We start from the raw sequence: 22,770 nt of genomic DNA on the forward strand, positions 1-22,770 counted from the left end.
ATTATTCCCAGCTTGCCCAACCGCTAAGCTTATCACGGCACCTCCCAAGCTGCACGCAGGGTTGCAGGCAGCAAATGCAACACAGAGGCTAGACGCCCGCAGGGCGCTCGGTCGCAATGGCGAGCAACGATGCAGCGGTTCTGGCAACCCTGCAGGCCATCCAGGCGCAGCTGGCGGCCCTACCTGCCATCGCCGCCGACCTGAGCGACCTTAAGACCGCGGTGGCTGGATTGGACGCCCGCATCACCAGCGTGGAGGTGCACGGCCTCGGCGAAACGCCCAGGCGTCCCGCTGCAGCCCCCCAGCAGGCCGCTGTGCAGGCCGAGGCGGCGCCGGCGGTGGGCGCAGCCCTGCCCACCGGACACCAACAGGACCAGCAGCCCCCAGCAGCCGCACAGGCCGATGACTTGCTGGGCGATGCCATGGACCTTGGTGAGGGTGGCGGCAGCGAGAGCCAGCCAGCAGCTCCAGAGGAGGCTGCGGATGGGCCAGGCGTCGAGGCGGGCACTGGCGGATCGCAACGTGGCGCGCGCCAGGAGCCGCCGACAGCAGCAGCAGGCGGCGCAGGCCAAGCTGCGCAGCCTTCGCCGCGCCGCGGACGGCGCCTGCATCTGGAGCCTGTCCGGGCGGCGCCACCCGCGCAGCAGCAGCAGCAGCACCGTGGCGACGGAGAGCAGCAGCAACAGGCAGAAACGGCAGCGCCGGTACAGGAGGAGGAGGCCTTGTTCAACTCTGTGTGGAAGCCTGGTGTGGAGGGCTACCCGCTGGCTGAGCACGAAGACTTTGTGGTGGCAGCACGGCCCGCCTGCCGGCCAGGTGGGTGCTGGTGGATGCGCTGCTGCTCACCCTGCTGCTCAGCGCGGCCTGCACCTGCTTTGGTTTGCTGGCAGCCAGACTGGAGCAGTGCTCAGCACCGTCCTTACCCTGCCCTTGTTCTCCCTGCCTGCTGCCTGCAGCGCACTACGGCCGCCGCCTGCCTGTCAGCCTGTGGCAGCGAGCAGGAATGGAGCCTCCGCCGCGGGCGGCACAGCAGCAGCAGCAGCAGGAGCAGCAGGCCGATGGGGCAGGGGAGAAGGGGGCAGCTGGGCGGCCTGCAGACTGGCCGCAGGACATGCTGATCAACAGCAGGGACGTCTGCCTACCCGACAGGCCGGGTGCACGAGTGCCTGACCACCCCAGCACGTGAGCTGCTGCTGGATGCCTTAGGTCGCGTCATGCATTTGGGTTGAGGAGCTTTGCATTCGCTTGCGCAGCGACCCAGGTGGCAAGGGGCACCCACGCGCGCCCCGCTGTCGCTATCATGTTCTGTCTATCTGTGCCACAGGTTTGCCGCCCTGCGCCGCGACCGGCGCTGGCTGCGCGGCAGGGTGCGCGATGTGCGGAGCCACATGCTGCGCTTTGCAGCGCTGCGAGCTGAGATGCTGGCAGACTCGGAGAGCGATGAGGAGGCAGTGATGGCAGGGTTTGGCATGCAGCAGGTCAGCACCAATGCTGGTGCAGCGGAGCTGTTGTCGCCACGGGTTGTACCAGCAGCAGCTTGCAGCAGCGCGGAGGGCAGGCTTTGCTGAACGAAAGGTCCCGGGCCTGCACCTGCACACCCACGGCCTTCGTGCCCTGCCTGCCCGCTACCTACCGTGTGCGTGTCTGCAGGGCGTGGTGTTTGCCGAGGAGGAGGCGGCGGACCCGGAGCTGCTGGATGTGCTGCCGCCCTGGGACCCGGCAGAGCTGGAGCAGGAGGTGTCGGTGGAGGGCAGCGCGGGAGAGGAGGGGCGGCAGGAGGAAGACGCAAACGAGGTGGGCTGGTGGTGGGTGGGTGCCTGCGTGGCTGGTCTGGGCGGCCGCATGGCTGGGGTCAGGTAGCGGCCTTCGCCCTCTCTTGGCTTGCCTGCACAGGCAGCAGAGCACTTCTGCTGAGGGACTCTGTGGAGGCTTGCTGCAGGTGGGCAGCGCTGAGCAGCCTGAGGAGCAGGAGGCAGCGCGCGAGCAGGTCGAGGTGTGCAGGCTGCCAGCAGGCCGCTTTGCCAGGATACTTACGTTCATCCATCCGCATACCCCTTGCGTCCTTGTGTCTTGCCTGGCCAATGCCACTCAGCATGCCTGCACTGCATTCTGCAGGAGGAGGTGGAGCTGCTGAATGCACGCAGGCAGGAGCTGCTCGAGCAGCTGGTGTCTGCGCTGGGCCTTGACGGGGAGGCAGCAGGTGTGCGGCCTGGCTGGGCGTGTCTTACCTGCACACTCAGCTGGCGCTTGCTGCTGCTTGTTGCCAATGACTTGCTCTGACGTGGCTGTCCTGCTCTCCTGTTTTGTGCAGATGAGGCAGAGGGCATGCTGCAGGCCCAGATTCGCCGGTCGCTGCCACTGCTGGACCCAGAGTGTGCGCCGCGGCAGCAGCAGCGCAGCGCCGCAGACGCTGTGGCTGCTCTGGAGGGGCTGGCGCAGGGCCTGGAGCATCAGGTGTGCAGGATTGCATGTGCCCTTTGCCCCTGCATGAGCAGAACATGGCCACAAAGTGAATGGGATTGCATATCATTGCCCTGTTGTTGCACTGATGATCGAGCTGCCTGTTTGGTTGCTGTGCTGCAGGAGAGACGCTGGCGGGCCAAGGCGCTCCCCGCCCTGCAGCGGGATGCGCACGCCATCTGGCAAGCGGGTCGCAAGCTGAACCGTGGCGGCACATGCGGGGCAGATGAGTGGCGCGACGATGCGGCCATGTTCCAGGCAAGCACACCCAGCAGCAGCGGCACCAATCATGCTACGCTGTACCTGACTTTGGCAGGTGGCCCACAGTGGCGTCCACTCATTCTGGTTTGTCTGTCCTGCTCCCCGGATTCCTGCAGACACGTCTGCTCAAGCAGCTCGTGGATCTGCTCAAAACCCACCTCGGGGTGCGCGTTGCTGCAACCTCCGCAGCCGCTGCACCTGCACTTGTGATTTGTCAGCTTGAGTAGTTCCTAACCTGTTCCTGCATGTTTTGCTCCACCTTTCCGGCCTGCAGTCGCGAAGCGTGACTTTGAGGAGGGTGCAGCAGGCAACCTCCAACTGCGAGGGGAACCTAGAAGACCTGCTGCGGGTGCTGGAGCTGCAGCGCATAGCAGCACTGCCGGAGCAGCCGCCTCTACCTCCCAGCGAGCACGCTGGCGCTGCCGCCAGGCCCTCTCGGCGAGGGCAGCCGCAGGGGCAGCACGCTGGTGGCGGCCAGACCGCTGCAGCAGGCAGCCGCAGCGAGGGGCCGAGCAGCAAGGGGGGCGAGCCGGGCGAGCAGGATGAGTATGAGGAGGATGGCTGGCTGGTGGGGGACGACGAGGGCGGCAGCGGCATGCAGGGCTCTCCAAGCGACATGGAGGAGGATGGCGCAGAGTATGGCAGCGCCTCTGAGGACCTGCCGCCTGACGCCTGTGCTGCCGAGCAGCAGGAGCAGGAGGAGGGGCAGCGCACCTGGAATGCGGCTGGCCTGCAGCCGGGGCAGACACAGGTGCTGGTGGCCCCAGGGATGCAGCCCCCCCCGCAGCAGCAGCAGCAGGAGCAGGAGCCAGCTGCCGGTGGCCAGGAGCGGCAGCAGCCGCAGGAAGGCAAGCAGCCGGCAGCGACCGAGCTGATCCTGCAGGCCACAGAGGTGGCGCTATCCCCCGGTGGGACCGCGGGGCGTGCTGGCCCAGCAGATGATGCCTCGTCGCCTACTACGGAGCAGCCGGCACCCACAGCGCAGCGGCCAGACAGCCCGCCGCCGTCGGCCGTGGAAGATGCCATGCAGCTGGCAGGCGGTATCAGCGGCGGCATCGGCGCCGGTGGCGGCAGCGACACAGAGTCGGATGTGGTGCCGCCTGCAGCATGCCTGGCACCAGGCGCAGCCGCAACAGCAGCAGCAGCCGACTCGCACCCAGCAGCAGCTGCGGCCACCGCACCAGAGGCAGCTGGTGGGGGTGGCGCAGAGGGGCAGGCAGCTGCAGGGACGGGTGAGGAGATGTCCCCCTTGGAAGATGAGGAGACGGCAGACCTCAGCCACGAGCTGGCCGGCGGCAGCGAGGAGGAGGCGGCGGCGGAGGCGGTGGAGGCCATGGCTGATAGCAACGAGGCAGAGGAGGAGGGCGTGGAGGAGGCGGCGGCTGATGATATTGGCCTGGTGAGAGACAGCGGCCTTCAGTGGATGGGTCAACAGAAAGTTTTGGTCCAACAAACTTCAGTGTTTCCTCGGGAACGGGCAGGTTGGCATGCGGTGACCCTGCTGAAGCCTGGTCGGATTTGCTAGTCCAGGACTAGCCAGGGTGTGTGTACCTGACCCTCCCTGCCTGCCCCGATCCTGCCAACTGAACTGCAGCCTGGACGCCTCAGTGAGCTGGGGAAGGGTGCGGCGGTGGAGGTGATGCGCTCCAACAAGCAGGGCCTCCACTGGGCCAGGGCCCACCTCCGGCTCCCCATCAGGTGGGCAACGCAATAGGGAAATGGGGAGCTATCAGAAGCAGGGCATCCTCGAATCTGCATAATTCGAGGCAGCTAGCAAATCTGGCAACCACAGCCTATTTGGCCTCCTGGCCAAGATCTCATGCTCGGCTGCTTCTCGTTTTCGGCTGCGCCGCTGTGCAGGGAGGGCGACAGCGAAGCCACCCTGCAGATTGTTGGCGAGGGCGGGCAGGTGAGCAGTGTTCTTTGCAGCTGGGCAGCAGGCACCAAAAGGAGGAGCACATGTGCTCCCCACAGAGACCCCCCCTTCCAAATGCAGGTGGAGCCATTCAAGTGTTCACTGGCGCACCTGCGCCCGGCGGCCCCCATCAGCGCGGCGCAGCGCGCGCCGCCCGAATTCGGTGCAGCCGTGCCGGCCCTCGCTTTCAGCAGCATCCAGGTCGGCGGGTGCTATGAATTCAATAGGCTCAGCGTCAGCGACGGCAGCGGGGAGGGGGCGACCTATGTGCCAGCCATCGTGCTGCGCAAGCTGGCCAAGGCGCAGGAAGGGGAGGAGGCACCGGTTGCGCGGAGGGTGGGGCAGCGCAGCGGCGGCCTGGGGCCGGTGCTGGAGCGGCTGGCAGCGGCTGGCGACGTTCCCAGCACCAGCAAGGCAGCGGCGCCGACGCGCCTCATCCTGTCACTGGCGTGGCCAGGTGGGGGCCTGCTGCCAACATCGGTACCTGGCACACCGCTGCACCGGTGGCGTTTGCTACAGCAGGGGAGTCGCGGAGCGCCTTTCCTCATGGCTGCCTGCATCCCGCTAGCATGGCTCTCTGGCCCGTCCGCTCCCCGCAGGTTGCCAGAAGGAGTGGATGCTGAGCATCACCGAGCAGCAGCTGGTGCAGGCAGACCCCCCGCTGCGCCGCACATGCACCTGGGAGGCGAAGACAGGCAGCTGGAAGGTTGCCGGCAGCCCTCAGCCGCGCAAGTCGTTGCTCATGTGGCACGCCCTGGGACTGCCAGGTGAGCACAGCCTGCCAGATGCTGGAATGATTGCTGGAACTGTCCCTGCTGCCACCTTGGAATGCCAGCGCCTCCCCTGCACCGCCCCACCTAAGTCCTCCGCTCCTCGCTTCTCCCACTGCACTCACATCCTTGCTGCGCCTCTGCCGGCAGGCGAGCAAGTGGCGTGGCTGCTGGGCCTTCGCAGCAAGCACAGCGTCTTCCACGATACTCTCACCTCTACTGCTGTCCGGCATCGGCTTTCTGGGGCGGATGAGGGTGGGCAGGCGCTAGCGGCGCTGCAACGCTGGTTCCGCCGGCAGAAGATGGCGCGGCAGCCCACCCTGGGCTGGGCCCGCACGCTGCAGGCGCTGCGGCTGGGGGATCGTCAAACGGCAGTGCAAGCGCGTGAGTGGCTGGGGGATGCGCCCTGCGCTGGGGCAGTACTTTTGTGCAGCAGGCCAACACATGTATGCGAACAACCTGGCTGTTGGCAGGCAGCCTTGCTGAGCAGTACCTGGTGCTGACTTGCCGCAGAGCTGGCCAAGTCGGCAGGCGGCCAGCGGGACTTTGGGTTGCACATGGCGCGGTCGGGCACCGTGCACACCTGGCACACCAAGGGGGACCGCAGAGATCAGGCAAGCACTCCCGCCGTTCCAGCCGCACTCCGACTGCTGGCCTGCTGTGGCCCGCGGCCTGTGCTGGTGCTTTCCTCCTGCATAATTGATTGGATGCCCGCCCCGCTGCCCGCAGGCTGCACTGCTCTTCTCGCCCGCCAAGCGGCCGCGGCGGCGCCAGCCTGCCCGAGCCGCGGCGACACCCCCCGGCGACAGCACGCTCCAGCGGCTGCACGAGCGCGAGCAGCGCCGCCAGGCGGCGGCCGGCAGCCAGGAGGCGCTGCAGCTGCAGGCGCGTCGCCTGGCTGAGGAGGCGGTGTTCAGCGCGGTGGGCGACGTGGCGGCGGCCGAGGGCGACCGCAAGCCGGTGCCGTTGTGGCCGGACGAGCCCGACAAGGGGCCGCTGGTCTACAGCAAGATGGACAAGGCAAGCGTCACAAGCACATGCCATCATTTGGGGTGTCTTGCGGGCTGCGACTTGGTTTCTGCTGCCATAGCTTGCGTGTGCGGCTGGCCACCCAGCTGGCCCGACGCTGCCGCGCCCTGCCGCCCCATCCGCTGCGCAGGTGCTGAAGCAGCACCAGCGCGAGGGCATCCAGTTCATCTGGGACGCCCTGGTCACTGATTTCCTGGATGACAGCCAGGACCTGGCGGGCGGCTGCCTGCTGGCGCACCACATGGGCCTGGGCAAGACGCTGCAGACGGTCACCTTCCTGGCCAGCTTCAGCATGGTGCAGCCCGAGGCTCGCTACCTGGTGCTCGTGCCCAAGGTGGGGCCGCTCGGCTGCCCTGCCATGCTCGGCGGCTGCCCTGCTCCGCTGCATGCCGTGCTATGCTCGCCCGCTCGCGCTGGAACAGGCCATAAACGCCATGGAGCGCGAGCCAGATGGGTGGCACCTCCTCCTTGTTTGCCAGCTGCCATGTGGAGGCCTTGACCTCCTGATCGCTGGTGGCCCAACTGACGCGCAGGTGGTGCTCTTTAACTGGGTTGCCGAGTTTGAGAAGTGGCTGCCCCGCCTGCCTCCTGGAGCGCCTGGGCTGAGCGTGCGCAAGGCAAGCGCGGCCCGCGCCTGCGTGCCCGCCCAGCTTCCCAGCAGGCGTAAGGGATGGAGAGGTGTTGGTGGAGGGCACGCGCTGCAGGGATGTACATCTGCCTGCTGAGCAGCGCCACCAGCGCCTGCCTGTCGCAGGTGGTTGTGATCGCGGAGAAAGAGGATGAGGAGGAGCAGGTGCAAAGGTGGCACCGCACCCCCAGCGCCGTGCTGATCTGCACCCACGACAAGTTCAGGGACCGGGGTGAGCGAGGCGCAGCTCGCGCTGCCGCAGCAGGATTCCTGCCCTGGCCCTGCTTTGTGGCCCCCCTGCCTCGGGCCCTGGGTCGAAACCTGGGCCTTTGGATGCTGTCGTGCTTCGGTTGGCACCCCCGCCTCCTGTGCACGCGTGCAGTGTTGGAGGTGAGGCGCGGCCCCAAGCCCAAGGCGCAGTCGAGCGGCAACCTGGACGCCCTCCAGCGCCAGGCAGCTGCGCCCCAGCCCCTGGGCCCCGCTGAAGGGCAAGCGCAGCAGCTGCAGGGCCAGGCCAGCCTGCCGCGGGGCCCGCTGAGCGTGGCAGAGATGCTGCGGGAAGGCGCTTCGGTGGTGTGCGTCGACGAGGCGCACGTTGTGAAGAGCGAGACGGTGAGTAGGAACTGAGCCGGACGGCAGCTGATAGGCATCGCACCGTACGCTGCGTGTCGCAGGCACCCCCCCGTTCCCTGTTATCGTGCACAGTCACGCCTCTTGCCCTGGCAGCTCACTGAGGACCTGCCTCTGCCGCTGCCTCCGCCTCTGCCGCTGCCTCTGCCGCTGCCTGCAGTCCAAAATCCGCAAGGCTCTGGAGTCGGTCACCACCAAGCGGCGCCTGGCGCTGACCGGCTACCCGCTGCAAAACAACCTGGCCGAGATGTGAGCTGCGGGGCAGCGGCAGACAGCGCAAGAGCCCTGCCCCGTGGCGCCATCTTTCGCCGCCTGTCGTGCCCTGGACCCAGCCCTCTCTTGCCCTGGCTTGAACCGCGGCTTGCAGGTATGCGATGATCTCCTGGTGCGACCCTGACCTCATCCCCAAGGAGGAGTGGCTAATGAAGTTTGCGGATCCCATCATGGCAGGTGCGCCCCAGCATGAATCAAGCTGCCGCCTGTCAGTCAGCGCATTCCTTGCCCGCCCCCCTGCACCCATGCCCTTCCCATCGCTTGCCGGCCTGCCTCGCAGGCCAGCTGCCAGGAGCGACCTTGGCGGAGATAAGAATAATGAATCAGCGCTTGGCACTACTGCACGACATCATCTCTAGGTCAGCGTGTGGGTCTGTGTATTGCAGGCTCTGTTGCCAGCCAGAAGAAGGAAGCAGTTGAGGCACACGTGGTGGCAGCCACCGGCTCCTGCTTCCTCTGGGCCTCCAGCTGCCCGTTTCCTCTAACCGACTGCCGCCTGACTTGCATTGCGGTGCACGCTGCAGGATGGTGCACCGGCGGGGGGAGGAAATTCTGAAGGAGGAGCTGCCGCAGAAGCGGGAGGTGGTGCTGAAGCTGGCTCTGTCGCCCTCGCAGCACAAGGTGTACCGCCGCTTCATTGAGGTGCGTACCGCCCAAACCCCGCACGTTGACAGCTGCCGCAGTTGCCTGCATGCCGTGTCATCAGCATTGTCGACTGAGTTGCTGCATGTCTGCTGGGCGTCTGCCTGGCCTGCTGCAGGGCACCGACGAGGCCAGGTGTCGCAGCGTGCTGGCCGATGCGGAGAAGCTGCGAATGGTAGGCGGGCCTGGCGTGCCGTAGGGCATGCGCTGCTACCCTCGTCTCGCGGCGCCCTGGGACTAAGCACCGACTTGTTTAACTTTTCCCGTGCCGTGCCTGCCTGTGCCTGCAGCTGTGTGACCGCCCATCCGAGTTCAAGGCCTGGCTGGAGAAAGTCGTGGCCGAGGGGCGTGCCGCTGCTGCTGCGCTGGCGGCGGCAGCCAGGGGCCCCGCACCCGCTGCTGCGGCTGTGGCAGCAGACGAGTTTGGCGTGGATGAGGACTTTGTGGTGGAGCTGGATGATGACATGTCGCGCAGCACCAGCACCCTGGGCGGTGATGCCGAGGCCTGTCCTTCCACCACCACTGACGGCGCACAGGAGGCAGCCAGCGGCGGCACGGGCATGCAGCCCGGGGCGGCGGGCCTGGGCGCCGCTGTGCTGGCGGCGGAGCAGATGGCAGCGGCCGCGGCGCCGGGCGGGGCCACGGCAGGCGGGGCCAAGGCGCACAGGCTTACCAAGTTCCCGCTGGCGCTTGCCGAGGAGCTGCTCGCTTTGGTGAAGGTAAGCAGGCTTCCACCTTCCAGCACAGCTTCCTCCCGATCATTGAGCTGCGCATCTCAGCTCACCAGGGTCACACCCACTCCCGCCGACCCTTACCGTGGTGATGTATTGCTCCCCGGGCCCCGCCAGGCCGCCCCACCCGGCGAGTTTGACACGCAGCGCACCACCAAGATGTGGGCGCTGGAGCAGCTGCTGCGGTGGTGCGCGGCGCACGAGGAGAAGCTCGTGGTTGTGGGCGAGAGGTACATGCAAGAGCCCAGAAGCCGCCGTGCTGCCGTGCTGTCCGAGCTGTGTCTGTGGGGGCTGGAGACCCTTAGTGTTCTTGGTATGAGATTGTCTGCTGCCACCAGCCACAGATCTTGCTTTGCATCCCTGCCCTGCAGCCTCGAGTTTCTCAGGGAAGTGGAGCGCCTGCTGGATCGTGCCGCCCTGCGACTCCCAGGTGCGGCAGTTGGGGTGCTCTTTGTCGGGGTGTGGCATGTGGTGTCGTGTCAGCAGCGCGGGGTGCCAGCCCACGGTCCGCAACCGAGATGCGAGGCCGCTTCCTTGCCTGCACTGCTGCAGGCGGCCGGCTGCTGCGGTGGTGCAAGATTGAGGGTTCCACCACGGACAACCAGCGCACGCAGTATGTGCAGGATTTCGAGGGCGGCCGCTACCAGGTGCAGGCCCCAACGTCCCATGCCGTGCTTTGCGGCCTCAGGCTGCAGGCAGGGAGGCTGTCTGCGGAGCACGGCACTCTCCTTTCAGGGTTGGCTCATCCATCTCTCTCCCACCACGCCTGCCTGCCCGCTCGCCTCCTCCATCCTCCCTGCCCTGCAGGTGTTCCTGCTCAGCAAGGCGGGCACCCACGGCATCAACCTGGTCTCCTGCCGCCGCATCGTGGTGCTGGAGGAGCCGTGGAACCCGGTCTACAATCTTCAGGCGATCGCCCGCCTGTTCCGGTATGGGCAGGCGCACGGCACCTTCGTGTACCGCATGTACTTCAATGGCGCCGTGCAGGTACGCTGTACAGCGGTGCCTCCTGTTTCTGCAACTCCCCAGCATGTTTGTCAGCCACTGAGCTCGTTCCTGTTCCTGCTGTCCGCATCGGCCCTTGCACCCACACTGTGCCCTATTCCTTTGCACTGCCACGCAGTACAACGTGTACCTTCGAAACGTCAACAAAGTCATGCTTTTTAAGCGTGTCATCGATCGCCAGTCGGTCAAGCGGGTGCGTGCCAAGACAAGCAGCTGTTGGGCGGCCTTGGGCGCTTGCTGCGTTTCCATGTGCATGCATCGCTTGCATTGCCAATGCGGCGGCGCAAGCAGACAGGTGCCCCCGCTCTATGCGTGCAGGCACGGACGATTGAGAAGGAGGCTGAGAAGCTGTCAGCATACTTTTACGAGCCAGACACACCAGACCCGCAGGCATGCCCTGTTGCCAGCTGGGCAGGACGCAGCCAGCCCGCCTGCTGTGTCGCGTGCCCTGTCCCTCCGAGCCTCCCCACAGCCCAGCCTGCACTTCCAATGGCAACCCCTTTGCTCATGTACTCTTCGCCCTCTTGTGCCCCGCTGGCCGGCCTGCAGGGCCTGCAGGCGCACCGGGAGCAGCAGGATGACCCAGCGCTGGCGGCGCTGCTCACCGCCGATGCGCAGCAGGCGGCTGCAGCGGGCGGCAGGGGGGGACTGCACATTGTGGAGGTGGAGGTGGGCCGTGCTGCCGGCGCTGCTGCCCAGCCGGCGCTGTGGCTGCACTGTGCTCGTCTCACGTTTTCCAGCGTCCCGTGCTCTGCCGCTCTCGTCAGACTTGAAGGCTTGACCTTGTCCCTGCCCCTGCCCCGCAGGACCATGACAAGAACCTGGCTGACGACCCCTCCCAGCGCCTGACCGAGGACGAGAAGCGCAAGGCCGCCAAGCAGGCGCACAAGGAGTGGCGCGTGGGCGAGGCCACCGGCGTGCAGACGCGCGCCGCACGGGCCAAGATGGAGCGGCTGCGCAAGGTGGGCGTGTGGCCGGGTGCTGGCGGTGCTGCTGGCGGTGGTGGTGGTGGGATGTGGGGGTGGCGGGTGAGATGTTGAGCTGAAGCTCAGTAAATGCTGGCCAAGCGCCACCGGGCAGTGATGTTGCATTCGACAAACGGCACCCTCTGAGCCGTGCTTGTGCTGCGCCTGCGTGGTGTGGGTGCAGGTGTATGGCGACTTGAGTGAGGACGAGGAGGAGGAGCTGGAGCGCCCTCCAGCGCAGCAGCAGCAGCAGCAGCAACATCAGCAGGTGCAGGTGCAGGTGCAGCAAGTGGTGAACCAGCAGCAGGTGCAGCATGCCTATCATGCCCAGCAGCAGCAGGCCATGGCGTGGATGATGCAGCAGCAGTGGCAGCAGCAGCAGCAGGCGCAGCAGCAGCCCCGCCAGCCCGCACAGCACCTTCCAGCGCAGCAGCAGCACGTGCAGCAGCCAATTCAGCAGCAGCAACAACAGCTGAGCACATTTTTGGAGGTGATTCGGCAGCAGACACGAGGCCAGCTGGGCTCGGCTGCTGCCCTGCCGGCTGCTGCCACGGCTGCAACACCATCTGCCGTGCCTGCTGCCGCTGCTGCCAGCCCAGCATCTGGGGTGCACGGCGGCCTCGCCCGTGCATCAGCCGGCACAGGCGCAGGGCTGACTGGTCAGAAGCGCGACCGGGAGGCTGCCGAGGCCAATGGGCCGCCTGCTGCTGCCGAGGGGCTGCTGCCAACCAGCGAGCAGCGCCAAGCGAAGCAGCAGCAACAGCAGCAGCAGCAGCAGGGAGCTGCGCCAGCTTCTGGTGGCATCCCTGGTAGCCCGTCGCAGAAACGGCCCAGGCTAGACGAAATGCAGCAGCAGATGCAGCCCTCTGGTCCCCTTGCTCAGCCGTCGGCCATGGCCCCTCGCGCAGAGGCAGCGCCAGCCGCCGCAGCGGCTCCATCTGCCACCGGGCATGCTGCCAGCAAGCAGCCAGTCTCCCGCCTGAAGAGTCTTCTGAAAATTGCCACACGTGGGGCAGCCGCAACAGCCACTCTCAGCCGCAGCCACAACTCCGCAGTGGTGGGAAGCGGCGGCAGCGGGATTGCCCACCAGCATGCGCAGTCGCAGCCGGTGGAACCTGAGGCGCACATCGAGCAGCCCAAGGCGATTGCAGCAGTGCCAGCGACGTCGCCACCGTCAGCGGCCGCGCGCGCACGCCAGCAGCATGCGCAGCAGCAGCAGCAGGAGGTGGCTGTGCCGCGCATCCTGGATCGCAAGCGCAGCACAAGCACGGACAGCCTGCTGCCGCTGGTAGCCGGCAGCAGCGCAGCAGGGCGTTCTGCCAAGAAGGCACGCCAGGACGGCCCGCAACAGCAGGCGCAGCGTGGGTGGCGGCAGAGCCCACGCAACAAGGCCCCTGCCGCTGCGACTCTAGATTTTGTGGACCTGACCCAGGATGACGATTAGACCTTGAGTGAGAGTGTGAGCGAGTGCAGCGAGCAAGCCCTGGCTGCGGCAGCCCCAAACCGCGCAGTGTTTAGAGTCCCGGCATCACGTTAGCTGCCCATAGAAGTACTGTTCCTCTGCATGTAATCTCCTCTACCCTGTGTACCTACTTGCTTATCTACTAGCTCTACCAGCTCAATTCATTCGATGTAAATTGTCACCACTTTCTCAGCGCAGCGGCAACTGCAGGCTGCTGCAGCGGAGTCGGTAGCCAGAGTGTTTGAGCAAGCGCGGCCGCCTGTGGCGACATGCAACGAGCTCAAGGCACCCCAACTGTGCCTATATGTAAGGCGCGCCTCTTGCGCCCCTGTGCTAGCACAAGCCCGGCGGCCGCCGCCACGCTGCCACCGCCGCTCTGCACCCCTCTCTCTGTCGGCCTCCTCATGGTGCATGCAGTTCAAACATTGCTCGAGGAGGCGCTCAGAATGCAGCAACCATTCGGGGGCGAAGAGGAACCGGCTCGCACCAACAGCCATCAACGGGGGCACCTGGACACAGGCTGGGCCGGCGCAGCGGCCCAAACCAGCTGCCAGGCACGCTCTGCACGCACACAGCCGCTGCGATGAGGCAAAGGGCGGGCGTGGGAGACTTGCCAGCCCCCATGAACCAGATCCTGCCTTCCACCCTGCCACATCAAAGCCGTCTGGGCAGCCTCCGCCGCCACCACAATCACCTCTGCTTCCATCCACCCCACACCGCAGCAATGGCCGCCCAGACCGTCGCCTACAGCTCCCTGGCCCGCGCTGCGCTGCCCTGCAGCGCCAGCCGGGTGGCCCGCAAGAGCTTCATCGGCGCCCCTCTGGCGCAGCAGCAGCTGGTAGGGCCGACTGCTGCAGCCTGCAGGCCGCGATCACACGCATCGCCGTTTGTAGGGCTCTGACACTTCGAATGGGTGTTGGCGCAGGCTGTGCGCGCCCAGCGGAAGTTCGTGGTGAAGGCCTCATCCAGCACCGAGGGCAGCCAGGTGGATGTGGACGCACTGGTGAAGGACCTGCAGGAGAAGGTGAGACCCTCAAGATGGCTGGCGCCTCTGCCGCCAGCCCCCGTTGCCGCTGGCTAATCGCTTGCTCTTTGCTACGGTGCACCAGCTCGCGCGCACGGCACCCGGGAGTAGTCAGCCCTTGGGCCTGCCACGCCCTGCGGCGCCAGTTGCGCAGCAAAGTCGACGGCTGGCTGGGCCCTCCGCGCCACCGCTCCCCGTTCCAACGGGCCCCACCAGCACCGGCAGCTGGCCAGACGTCTCCTGCTGGTTCCCATGCGGCCCAGCAGCCAACCGGGCGCTGCTCCTGCGCCCCCTGGCTGCCTGCAGTGGGACAAGGTGGAGAACAAGACCTCGGTGATCGTGTACGGCGCCGGCGGCATTGTCGTGCTGTGGCTGGCGTCCACTGTCGTGGGTGCCCTCAACAGCATCCCCCTGGTGCGTGCCGCGGCCCGGGCAGGGCGGAGAGTTGTGGGGCCTGGCAGGGGCTGTGTGCAAGGCTGCTCGCTGCCTGCATTTGGGACTTTTGGATGGACTCCATTCGTGCTTGCTTCTGTACAACCGCGGCACGACTCTCGGCCGGCAGCACCGCCGCTGCCCCCCTGCCGCTGCTGGCCGCTTTGCGCCTGGCAGCGACCCTCGGCACTGTGGCACACAGCCTGCCCTGTGGCACACAGCCGGCCAACGCCCCGTGGCCCCCGCCTCGCCGCCCCCCGCACCGCAGCTGCCCAAGGCTTTTGAGCTGGTTGGCCTGGGCTACAGCGCCTGGTTCACCTACCGCTACCTGCTGTTCAAGAGCAGCCGCGAGGAGCTGGTTGAGGACATCGAGTCGCTGAAGAAGAAGATCAGGTGGGGCGGGCGCAGCGTGTGTGTATCTCGGTGTGTGCTGGTGGGCGTGCCTGTGTGTGTGGTGTGCTGGTGGGCGTGGCAGCGCGGGGCCGGACCTGCCGCCGACCAGTGGCTGGCCTGGCATCGCCGGTAGATGGTGGTGGTGCAGGCCGCCTCCCTGCACCGCTGGCATACCATGTGTCCCCCACTGCTCTTGGCGCCCCTCCACCTGGTGCAGCTCTTGAGCCCCTTCTCCCGTGCTCGTGCCTCCCTTCCCGGTGTGCAGCGGCGAGCAGTAAGCGGGCGGCCGCGGCACCCCCAGCACCTTCTGTAGCTCTTATGTGCTAGCCCAGGCCCCTTGTTAGCACTGGCAACTGCTGGCGGGGTCCGTGCCGGCCCGCCTGCGGCGCCTGGTGTTACTACCCACCGCCATCCGCGTATAATGGGTTGGCTGGTGGCGGATGATTTGATGCAGATTCTTTCCTTGTTTTTGGCGACCTCAATGCGCCATTGCCCCGCCCACCCGGCGCGCACAGACGGGAGCGCCGGCGCCAGGCGGGCAACGAACCCCCACCCCGCACCCCCCAACTCTCTGCCCTGCGCGTGCACACCCAAAGAACCCTCCTCTTTATTTGTCACGTCCCGTCCTGGTACTTGCAAGCCCTGCACTGACACCCTTCTTTGCTGTAACGGTACTATACCTGCCGCGAATCAAGCCGAGCGCCCAAGTTGGCTGGGCAGGCTGTGGGGCAGGCCGCCCCCTGGCTGGCGTGCAGCTTGCATATTATCACCTGCTTCTAGGATTTCAAGGAAATAAAGGGAACGGCTCAGCTTGGACCAGCTAGACAAGCCAACAGCTGCGGGTGATGCCTGAGCAATGAGCCGGGTGAGGAGACAAAATGGGAAAGCGACGCACATAAAGAGAACTTATATTTAAAATAAGTTGTGGCAGCAGCGTTCAAACCGCGGCCAGGAAGAAGGCAAGAGGCAGGGCCCCGCCCTTGGGCAAAGTGCAAAGTGCTTGCGACTGCTGGCTGGCGCTGGGCCGCCTCACTTGCTGACCGCCTGGCGCAGCTTGCGGGCCACCAGCTGAGCCTGGAACAAGTCCGCTGGGAGCTGCGGCAGCGCGCGGTTGAAGGGAATGCGCTCCACAAACCAGCCCACCCCACGGCACTCGCCGCCCACGGCCAGCGCTCCAGCCTCGCCGCTGCTGCCGTCGTCGGCGGTGCCCTCCTCGCCGCCTTCGCCGCTGCCCTCTTCGTCGCTGCTCTCCTCCTCATCAGAAGAGTAGAATGTCTGTGCGGCAGGCTCGGGCGGCGAGGGCTCAACCGAGACATCCTCTGGCAGCCACTCGGAGGGGGCGGGCGGCGGCGGCACGCCTGCTGCCGACTCCAGGCCCCGCCGGCTGCCCAGGGCCTGTGCCTCAGCCCCGGCAGCGGCAGCCTTGGCCTCCTCCTCCTCAGGAATGATGATGGGGCCGCCCTCGACAGCCACGGCAGACACAAAGGCCTCGCCCTGGTAGCGGTCTGCCGCGGCATCGGGCTGTTGGGCCAGCAGCTCACGGCGGCGGCTGGACTCTGCGGCAGCAGCAGGCGCAAGCACACATTTAGCGGCTGGCAGCAAGCAGCGGCAGCGTTACGCCCACCTGCAGCGCAAACGCAGCACAGCACAGCACAGCACAGCACAGCACAGCAGCCCAGTGCAGCGCAGAAGAAGCGCAGACCAGCACCAGCCTGGCATGGCTCACTCTGGCCGCCAAAGTTGCCGACAAAGGTGAGCATGGGGCCGTAGCTGCAGGGCGGCAGCTCCAGGGCGCGGTCGCCCCACAGGTTCCAAAAGGTGTTGTTGGCGCCGCTGTGGGCGCCGCGCGACTTTTCGCCGCCACTCCAGAAGGGGCGCGTGCCCGCGCCAAAGTTGATGTTACTGAACAGGTTGCTGTGGCTGCCTGCGGTGGCAGCGGCGGCAGGGCAAGGGGCAGCAACGCCAGGAGGGACAGGCAGGCAGGCGGGCAGAGAGTGAGGCGTGAAGTGGCGCAAGGGAACCAAGGAGCCCTGCCATCCAACAGATGGTGCTGCCTGGCTGCCTGGCTGCCCGGCTGCCTGCCTGCCTGCCTGCCTGCGTAGCTCGATGGCTGTGTCTGCATACAGCCAGGCCAGCTGCCACCCACCCGCCCTGTGGCAGTCGATGTTGACGTTGGTGCCGCCGCCGTTGGCGTACACCATCAGCTCGGCAAACTGGTCCAGCGATATGTCGTGCACCCAGCCTCCCTCTATCCAGAAGCTGTGGATGTTTGTGTGGTGGTTTGGGGGAGTGAGGGAGGGAGCAGGGCAGGCCGATCGGCAGGTGTGTTGGGATGCCGAATGGGGGGCTGGCACAAGTGAGGGGAAGGCTTTTGGAGCAGCACAGCCCAGGCGCCCGGCACGCCGCCTCACCTTGTGAACCGCACATCGGCGCTGCGGGATGTCCAGAGCGCGTGGTGGCCGCTGTCCTTGCCCCTGCAGCACGGCACGCCAGCCCGGCCCAGCTCGGTCCCAGACGGCGCCGCGTGCCCGCTCCTCTCCCACCAATTCCCTTGCTGAACGCTGCCACAGACACGCCTCTGCACCCAATGAACAGTCCCCTCCGCACCGCTACGCCGCACCACCACACTCCACCCACCTGCTGCGCGTGGCCTCGAAGCGCGTGCGATCCACAGTGATGAAGTCCACGCCGCTCATGATGATCCCATTGTCGCCGTTGATCACCTTGATCTGCTCAGAGGAAAGCGGGAGGGGGAGGCGAGAGAAAGAGGGGAGGCCAGGCTGTGAGTAGGTGGGAGATGGGAGGTGCAAGAAGGGCGGGCAGGCTGTGCTTCGGGCCGGACGGGAGGCCGCGGACGAAAGGGGGTGAGGCTGCAGGCTGGGGCGAGGCCTCACATCTTGGACCCAGCAGTTGGCTGCATCGTACAGGGCGATGGCGTTGGCTCCCTGGGCAGAGAAGTGGCTGGGGAAGGTGCCTGCGGCGCGGGCGAGGGCGCCACATCAGCACCGCCAGGTCAGCACCGCGGTTGCAAGGCTAGCTTCCAAGCCATAGGCCTTCTGATGTTGGCTGGGCCATGCACAATCATGATCTGAGTGACAGGTGTGGGGCGGGCGACGCCACACAGCCTGGCAGCGATGCCCCCGTAGGCGGGGCCACACTCACTCCAGGCAAACTCCACGGTGAACCCTTCCAGCCCGCTGTTCTGCACGGTGGGGGCAAACCTGTGCAGCACCGGCTGCGGACGCGGGGAAGGGAGGGCGAGGGGTGGCAGGTGCAGGGTGGTTAGCCGTGGATTGGCAGCCCGGCATCCGACAATGGCCAGGCAAGTGCCCAGCGAGGCAGCAGGGTCACGTGCCACTCCCAGCTGGCTAGCAAGCGCTGCCAGGCCGGCGGCGGCGCCTCACCGCCCACTGCTCCCGCATGTCCCAGGGCAGCGGCCGCTCCAGCTCGATCCAGCCGTCGCCGACAGCAGACACGCTGCACACACCCATGACGGCCCCTCGGGGGACAGATAAACATGAAACGCAAGGTCCTTGAGGAGTGCATGGCATCGCGCGGCTCAGGCACAGCAGCAGAAGCCACAGCAGCAGCAGCCTGCGCTGCCCATGGTTGGGGTGCCGCCAGCAGCAGCAGGCGCTCACCGCGAGGCCATGCGGATGTGGTCGCTCTTGGGGAACACGTCTGCCCAGGCAGGGGGGCAGCAAGGCAGGGGCGGGTGAGGCGGCATGCCTGCAAGGAAGTGCAGGGGGCGCCCCCCGCAAGCCTGCAGCCCACCTCCAATGGATCAGGAGAGATATACACGCCAGAGCACATAACCCACGTTTACCCCCCCATGGCCATTGCCCCAATACAGCCTGCCCGGTTGCCTCCATCTCCCCAGCCCTGCTCCCCTCACAGCCCCACCACTCACTGTAGTCTGCCCCGCTGTCCACCGCCCTGCTGTCGCCATACAGGTAGTAGTCCAGGCTGCCGGGCACCGCCTGGGCGGGGGCCCGCTCGCCGCCCTCGTCGCCGCCCTCGTCGCCGCCGCCGCCGCCTTCCACGTTGGACGCAAACTCCTCCAGCCAGGCGGGGTCGTACTCGCCATCTGCGATCTCCGCGGCGAGAGCCATGGAGCCGTACCGCGCAGCCGCTAGCAGCATGGCATCCAGCTGCAGAGGGTTCAGCTCTGCTGCCTCCTGCTCGGCTGCCAGCGCTGCTGCCACAGGGTCTGCAGACAGAGCATCAGCCTTGTCGGGCTCGGGGCCCGCCTCGGCGGCAGCCGCCGCGGCCTTGGCCTCCGCGGCCGCGGCGGCGGCCACTGCGGCCTGAAGGTAGGGGTCTTGGAACAGGCGCAGCGGGGCGCCCGACGCGGAGCTGTCGTCGTCGCCGTCTGATGCCAGCCTGCGCCCCGACTGCGCCGCGGTGAGGTTGGCGGGGGTGGCGGCGCCGGCGGCCAGGCCGGCCTTCAGCGACAGCAGCGAGCGGCGGCGCTGGGAGCGGTTGCCGGGGTTGCTGGCCCACAGGCGCACCCACTGGCCTACTCGGAAGACGTCGGTGTTGCTGACCTGCAGGCGAGTGGCGCGGGGAGGCGGTCGGCGGGAGCAGCGGCATGGGAGGGCCGAGGCGGAGCAGCAACACACGTGGGCAGCCGCCCCGCAGGCTGGCTGCACCGCAGGCGGGGGGGAGTGGAGCGGGCACCCAGGCGCAACCCCTTCCGCTCAGCCCCCGTCTGCCAGGCTGGCGGCGCTGCCCGCTGCGGCGTGCCTGCAGGCGCCTGTCGCCGCGGCGGGCGGTCTTTGTGATGGAAGCCAGGAAGTTGGCTCGGGCGGCCGAGTCGACCTTGCGCCCCACGATGCTGCAGGGGGCGCAGGGCACGGCAGGCGAGGGGCGAACGATCAGCAGAGAAGCCTCAAGTGTCACGGACATGCAGCTGAGGCATAGGGGCGCTACGGCTGCCCATTTCATGGTAGCTCAGCTGGGGGTCCAGGTAGGGGAGCTGTGCTGGAGCGCCTTCTCCTGCTCATGCCGCCCTCCCCTGCCTGCCCCACTCCTCACCTGATGAATGAGCCGCCAAAGGCCCAGTTGGGCGAGGGGCCAAACAGCTCGGACATTGTCTGTGGGAAGTACAGGACGGTCTTGCCGGCCTGGGCAGAGGCCAGAGAGGGACAGGTACAGCCAGTCAGTCAGGCAGAGAGTCGGGGTCGAAGGCAGGCAGACGGTGTGCCTGTGCCGCCGCCTGGCAGGTGCGCACGCGCGTCTGCCATTGCACAAATCGCCGGCAGGAGAAGGGTGGCGGGCCCCAGGGGGCCTCCCAGCCTGCCAGCCCCCCCCAGCCTTACCCCGGCGCCCCGCAGCGCCACATTGCTGTTGGTGATGGTGATGGCCTTTCGCAGCACGTACCGGCCCGCGGGCACCTCCACCGCCACCCCGGTGGCGGCGTAGGGGGAGCGCGCGGCGGCGTCAACGGCCTTCTGGAAAGCCACAGCGCTGTCTGCGGCCAGGCGTCGAGGGACGGTGCGTGCAGCGGCGGCTGGCAGGTGCAGGTGCAGGTGGCAGGCGGCAGATCGGCTAGGCCACCAGGGCCCGCTTCAGGTGAGGTGCGCAGGCCTCGAGCGTGCACGGCGGCGGCGCGCCGCGGCGTGTGCCGCGCTGGCGGGACCCCACCTGTCCTGCCGTCTGCCACAGCCCCAAAGTCCTGGACGTTAAACTTGGCTGGATAGTCAGGAATGGGCTGGTCGTTGGCTGCAGCGCAGGGCAGTTGGGCGGTGCCGGTTCCGAGGCACGACGGCGGCGGGCGGGCACCAGGGTGGCGTGCAGCACACGGTGTGCCAGGCAGGGCCGCATGCTGGCTGCAGGCTTTCAAGGCTTTCCAGCCAGCCCATCTCAGTTGGCTGAGGCTGGCCTGGCGCCCCTGCTCACCCGCATAGCCGGCGTAGCTCCAGTCGGTCAGCTTGCCGGCGGGGCTCCACCGCTCGCCCGACCTGCCCCACAGGCTGGAGAAGGAGCCAGGCTTGTCGTCCACCTCCTGGGGATCGATGGGGTTGCCAGAGGGGGATGGGGAGGGCCTGGGGGACGGAGGAGGGGAGGGCTTGGGGAATGGTGGCGGAGAGGGCTTCGGTGAGGGCGAGGGCGGGATGGATTGCAGGGAGGACTGGGAGCACCTGCAGGCGAGGCAGGGCGTGGCAAGCACCTGCGCTGAGCGCTGTGCAAGAGAGGTGCGGCCAGGCGCCAGCCAGCCTGAGACAGCTGCTGCCAGGCGGGGCTGGGGCCCAGCAGCGGCAGCCGCCACGTGGCGCCAGCTGGCTGCCAGCGCACCAGTAGGTGAGCTCCAGGCTCTTGATGGTACCGGCGGGGCAGGGGTCGCCGTACACGTCGGCGGAGGAGCGCAGCACGCACTGCTGCTCCCCCAGGCAGGCGGCGGCCACGATGCTGTGGGGGCCCAGGGCAGTGAAGGGGAGGAGGGAGTCGGGGCCGGTGCAGCGCTGGGTCCCATCACGGCGCCCAGCCAGCAGCTGCCCTTGCCAGTGACGTCCCTGCCCCCAGCGAGGAGCCCTGAGGAGAGCCCAGTCGGCCCGTCCCCTGCGCCCACCACTCCCTGTGCAGTGTGGGACAGCCCGGCCGCCACCTGCTCACCGGTACGAGTCTGTGGAGTTGCAGCCTGCTGCCTGGCTGCCGTAGCGGGGCTTGCGCAGGCCCAGGATGACCGCCCCCGCGTCGCACGAAATCTGTACCAGCGACTCGTCACTCGCCTTCACATAATACTCGTCTGTGGAGGGTCACGGGTCAGAAGGGCACAGAGGAGAAAGGGTGAGATCAGGCGGACGAGGTTCAGGAGGGGCAAGGAGGGGTGAGCGGGGCCGTTGGGCGGTGGCAGCGAGACATGCACCCGAGGGGCAGCAGCATGCCAGCAAGTTGGTCGCAGCAGCAAGAAGCAGCGGACGGACGCGCTTTGGCACAGGCTGCGCGAGGCGGGGGCACGGCAGGTGCCCTGGAAGGCAGAGCTGCCTCACCGGCTACGGAGTTGTCTTCAGGGTAAACAGGGAGGTCTGGGGAAGGGGAGGGGCGAGGCTTGGGGATAGGCGAGGGCTTGGGCTTGGGTGATGGAGAGGGCTTGGGCTTGGGTGATGGCGAGGGCTTGGGCTTTGGGGAAGGTGACGGTTTTGGCGTAGGCGAGGGCTTCTGCTTAGAAAAGCAGGGTCCACTGATGCACTTGGCACCACAGTACTTTTCGCCAGTGCCGCAGGTGCCCTGCACGTGGCAGTTAGCGCGAGCTGCACATGTGTTCCGGAGAGAGGCATGGAAGGCAGCGCCAGCTGTCCGGAAAGCGGCAGCACATCACATGGTGCTCATGAAAGTTCTCACGCAGTGTTTGCAGAAGGTGCACCAGCAGGCACCCGCTCTGCTGCGCATGCTGGGCAGCACTGGCAGGAGGCTGGCAGGCACAGCACACCTGGAGCTGTCCGCTCTCGCTCACCCATTTGGCACAGCAGTGCTTGGGATTCCGGCACAGCTCGCCATTCATTCATTCATTCATTCAGCACACAGCCCGGCCGCCTCTTGCTCGAGGGCGGCCCACTTTGGCCTGGGCAGCCCGGGCCGCCCTCCCCCCCGGGCGCATGTTCGGTGTTGGAGGGGTGTGCCCAGCGATAGGGGGCCCCTGAAGGCATGCGCCGAGGCCGGGAAGCGTGGTTCGGCGCTGCTGCACGCTTGGCGATTTGACCAGAACCACGTGCCGCCGAGCTGCGGCCGCAGTTTCCGGCCCACGGTCTACGGTCGCAGCCACGGGACTCGGCGGCACGGCGTTTGGGCCCAAGCTTGCTGCCGCCGCCGCCGTGCCCGGGGGGGCAGCGCGGCGGCGGCGGCGGCACGCTGCGACGCCCCCGTGCTGCCGAGCTGCGGCCGTAGTTTCCTGCCAGAAGCCCACGGCCACAGCCACGGGACTCGGCGGCACGGCGTTTCGGTCCACGGCTTGCTGCCGCCGCCGTCGCAGGGGTGCTGCCTGCGGCGGCGGCGGCACGGCGTTTGGGTCCACGGCTTGCTGCCGCTGCCGCCGCCGCAGGGGTGCTGCCTGCGGCGGCGGCGGTAGCGCACGTGGCAACCCCCCCGCGCTTCCTTGCCTCCCATCCACCGGACCCCGTCCTGCGCTTCACTTTTTTCGGGAGGGGCTG

At 67.3% G+C, this 22,770-nt stretch overlaps 3 protein-coding genes across 3 annotated transcripts; 2 read left to right on the forward strand and 1 right to left on the reverse strand.

The window, feature by feature from the left end:
- Window positions 1-116: 116 nt before the first annotated feature.
- Window positions 117-12,753, forward strand: CHLNCDRAFT_137064 (hypothetical protein; the record flags this gene model as incomplete). Its single annotated transcript, XM_005845249.1, has 35 exons — window positions 117-816; window positions 957-1,182; window positions 1,325-1,478; window positions 1,651-1,794; window positions 1,940-1,993; window positions 2,116-2,200; window positions 2,312-2,454; window positions 2,584-2,805; window positions 2,996-4,120; window positions 4,316-4,419; window positions 4,582-4,630; window positions 4,718-5,093; window positions 5,236-5,403; window positions 5,557-5,790; window positions 5,920-5,981; window positions 6,136-6,432; window positions 6,566-6,769; window positions 6,969-7,043; window positions 7,190-7,295; window positions 7,446-7,675; window positions 7,854-7,942; window positions 8,061-8,143; window positions 8,247-8,325; window positions 8,491-8,608; window positions 8,727-8,783; window positions 8,899-9,327; window positions 9,457-9,569; window positions 9,711-9,769; window positions 9,892-9,986; window positions 10,147-10,326; window positions 10,463-10,537; window positions 10,663-10,743; window positions 10,894-11,013; window positions 11,151-11,306; window positions 11,494-12,753. 35 exons carry the CDS (start codon window positions 117-119, stop codon window positions 12,751-12,753), a joined length of 7,752 nt encoding a protein of 2,583 aa, XP_005845311.1.
- A 742-nt stretch (window positions 12,754-13,495) lies between these two features.
- CHLNCDRAFT_137065 (hypothetical protein) lies at window positions 13,496-14,898 on the forward strand (the record flags this gene model as incomplete). Its single annotated transcript, XM_005845250.1, has 5 exons — window positions 13,496-13,609; window positions 13,697-13,795; window positions 14,102-14,209; window positions 14,496-14,620; window positions 14,886-14,898. The coding sequence occupies 5 exons, from the start codon at window positions 13,496-13,498 to the stop codon at window positions 14,896-14,898; spliced, it is 459 nt and encodes a 152-aa protein (XP_005845312.1).
- A 751-nt stretch (window positions 14,899-15,649) lies between these two features.
- CHLNCDRAFT_137066 (hypothetical protein) lies at window positions 15,650-22,080 on the reverse strand (the record flags this gene model as incomplete). Its single annotated transcript, XM_005845378.1, has 18 exons — window positions 15,650-16,176; window positions 16,347-16,544; window positions 16,767-16,879; window positions 17,032-17,094; window positions 17,258-17,349; window positions 17,515-17,594; window positions 17,783-17,855; window positions 18,025-18,097; window positions 18,262-18,301; window positions 18,531-19,167; window positions 19,301-19,457; window positions 19,658-19,746; window positions 19,942-20,093; window positions 20,267-20,344; window positions 20,522-20,667; window positions 20,918-21,031; window positions 21,236-21,368; window positions 22,053-22,080. The coding sequence occupies 18 exons, from the start codon at window positions 22,078-22,080 to the stop codon at window positions 15,650-15,652; spliced, it is 2,793 nt and encodes a 930-aa protein (XP_005845440.1).
- Window positions 22,081-22,770: the final 690 nt, after the last annotated feature.

Source organism: Chlorella variabilis, assembly GCF_000147415.1.
Source record: "Chlorella variabilis unplaced genomic scaffold CHLNCscaffold_18, whole genome shotgun sequence".
Lineage (NCBI taxonomy): Eukaryota > Viridiplantae > Chlorophyta > Trebouxiophyceae > Chlorellales > Chlorellaceae > Chlorella > Chlorella variabilis.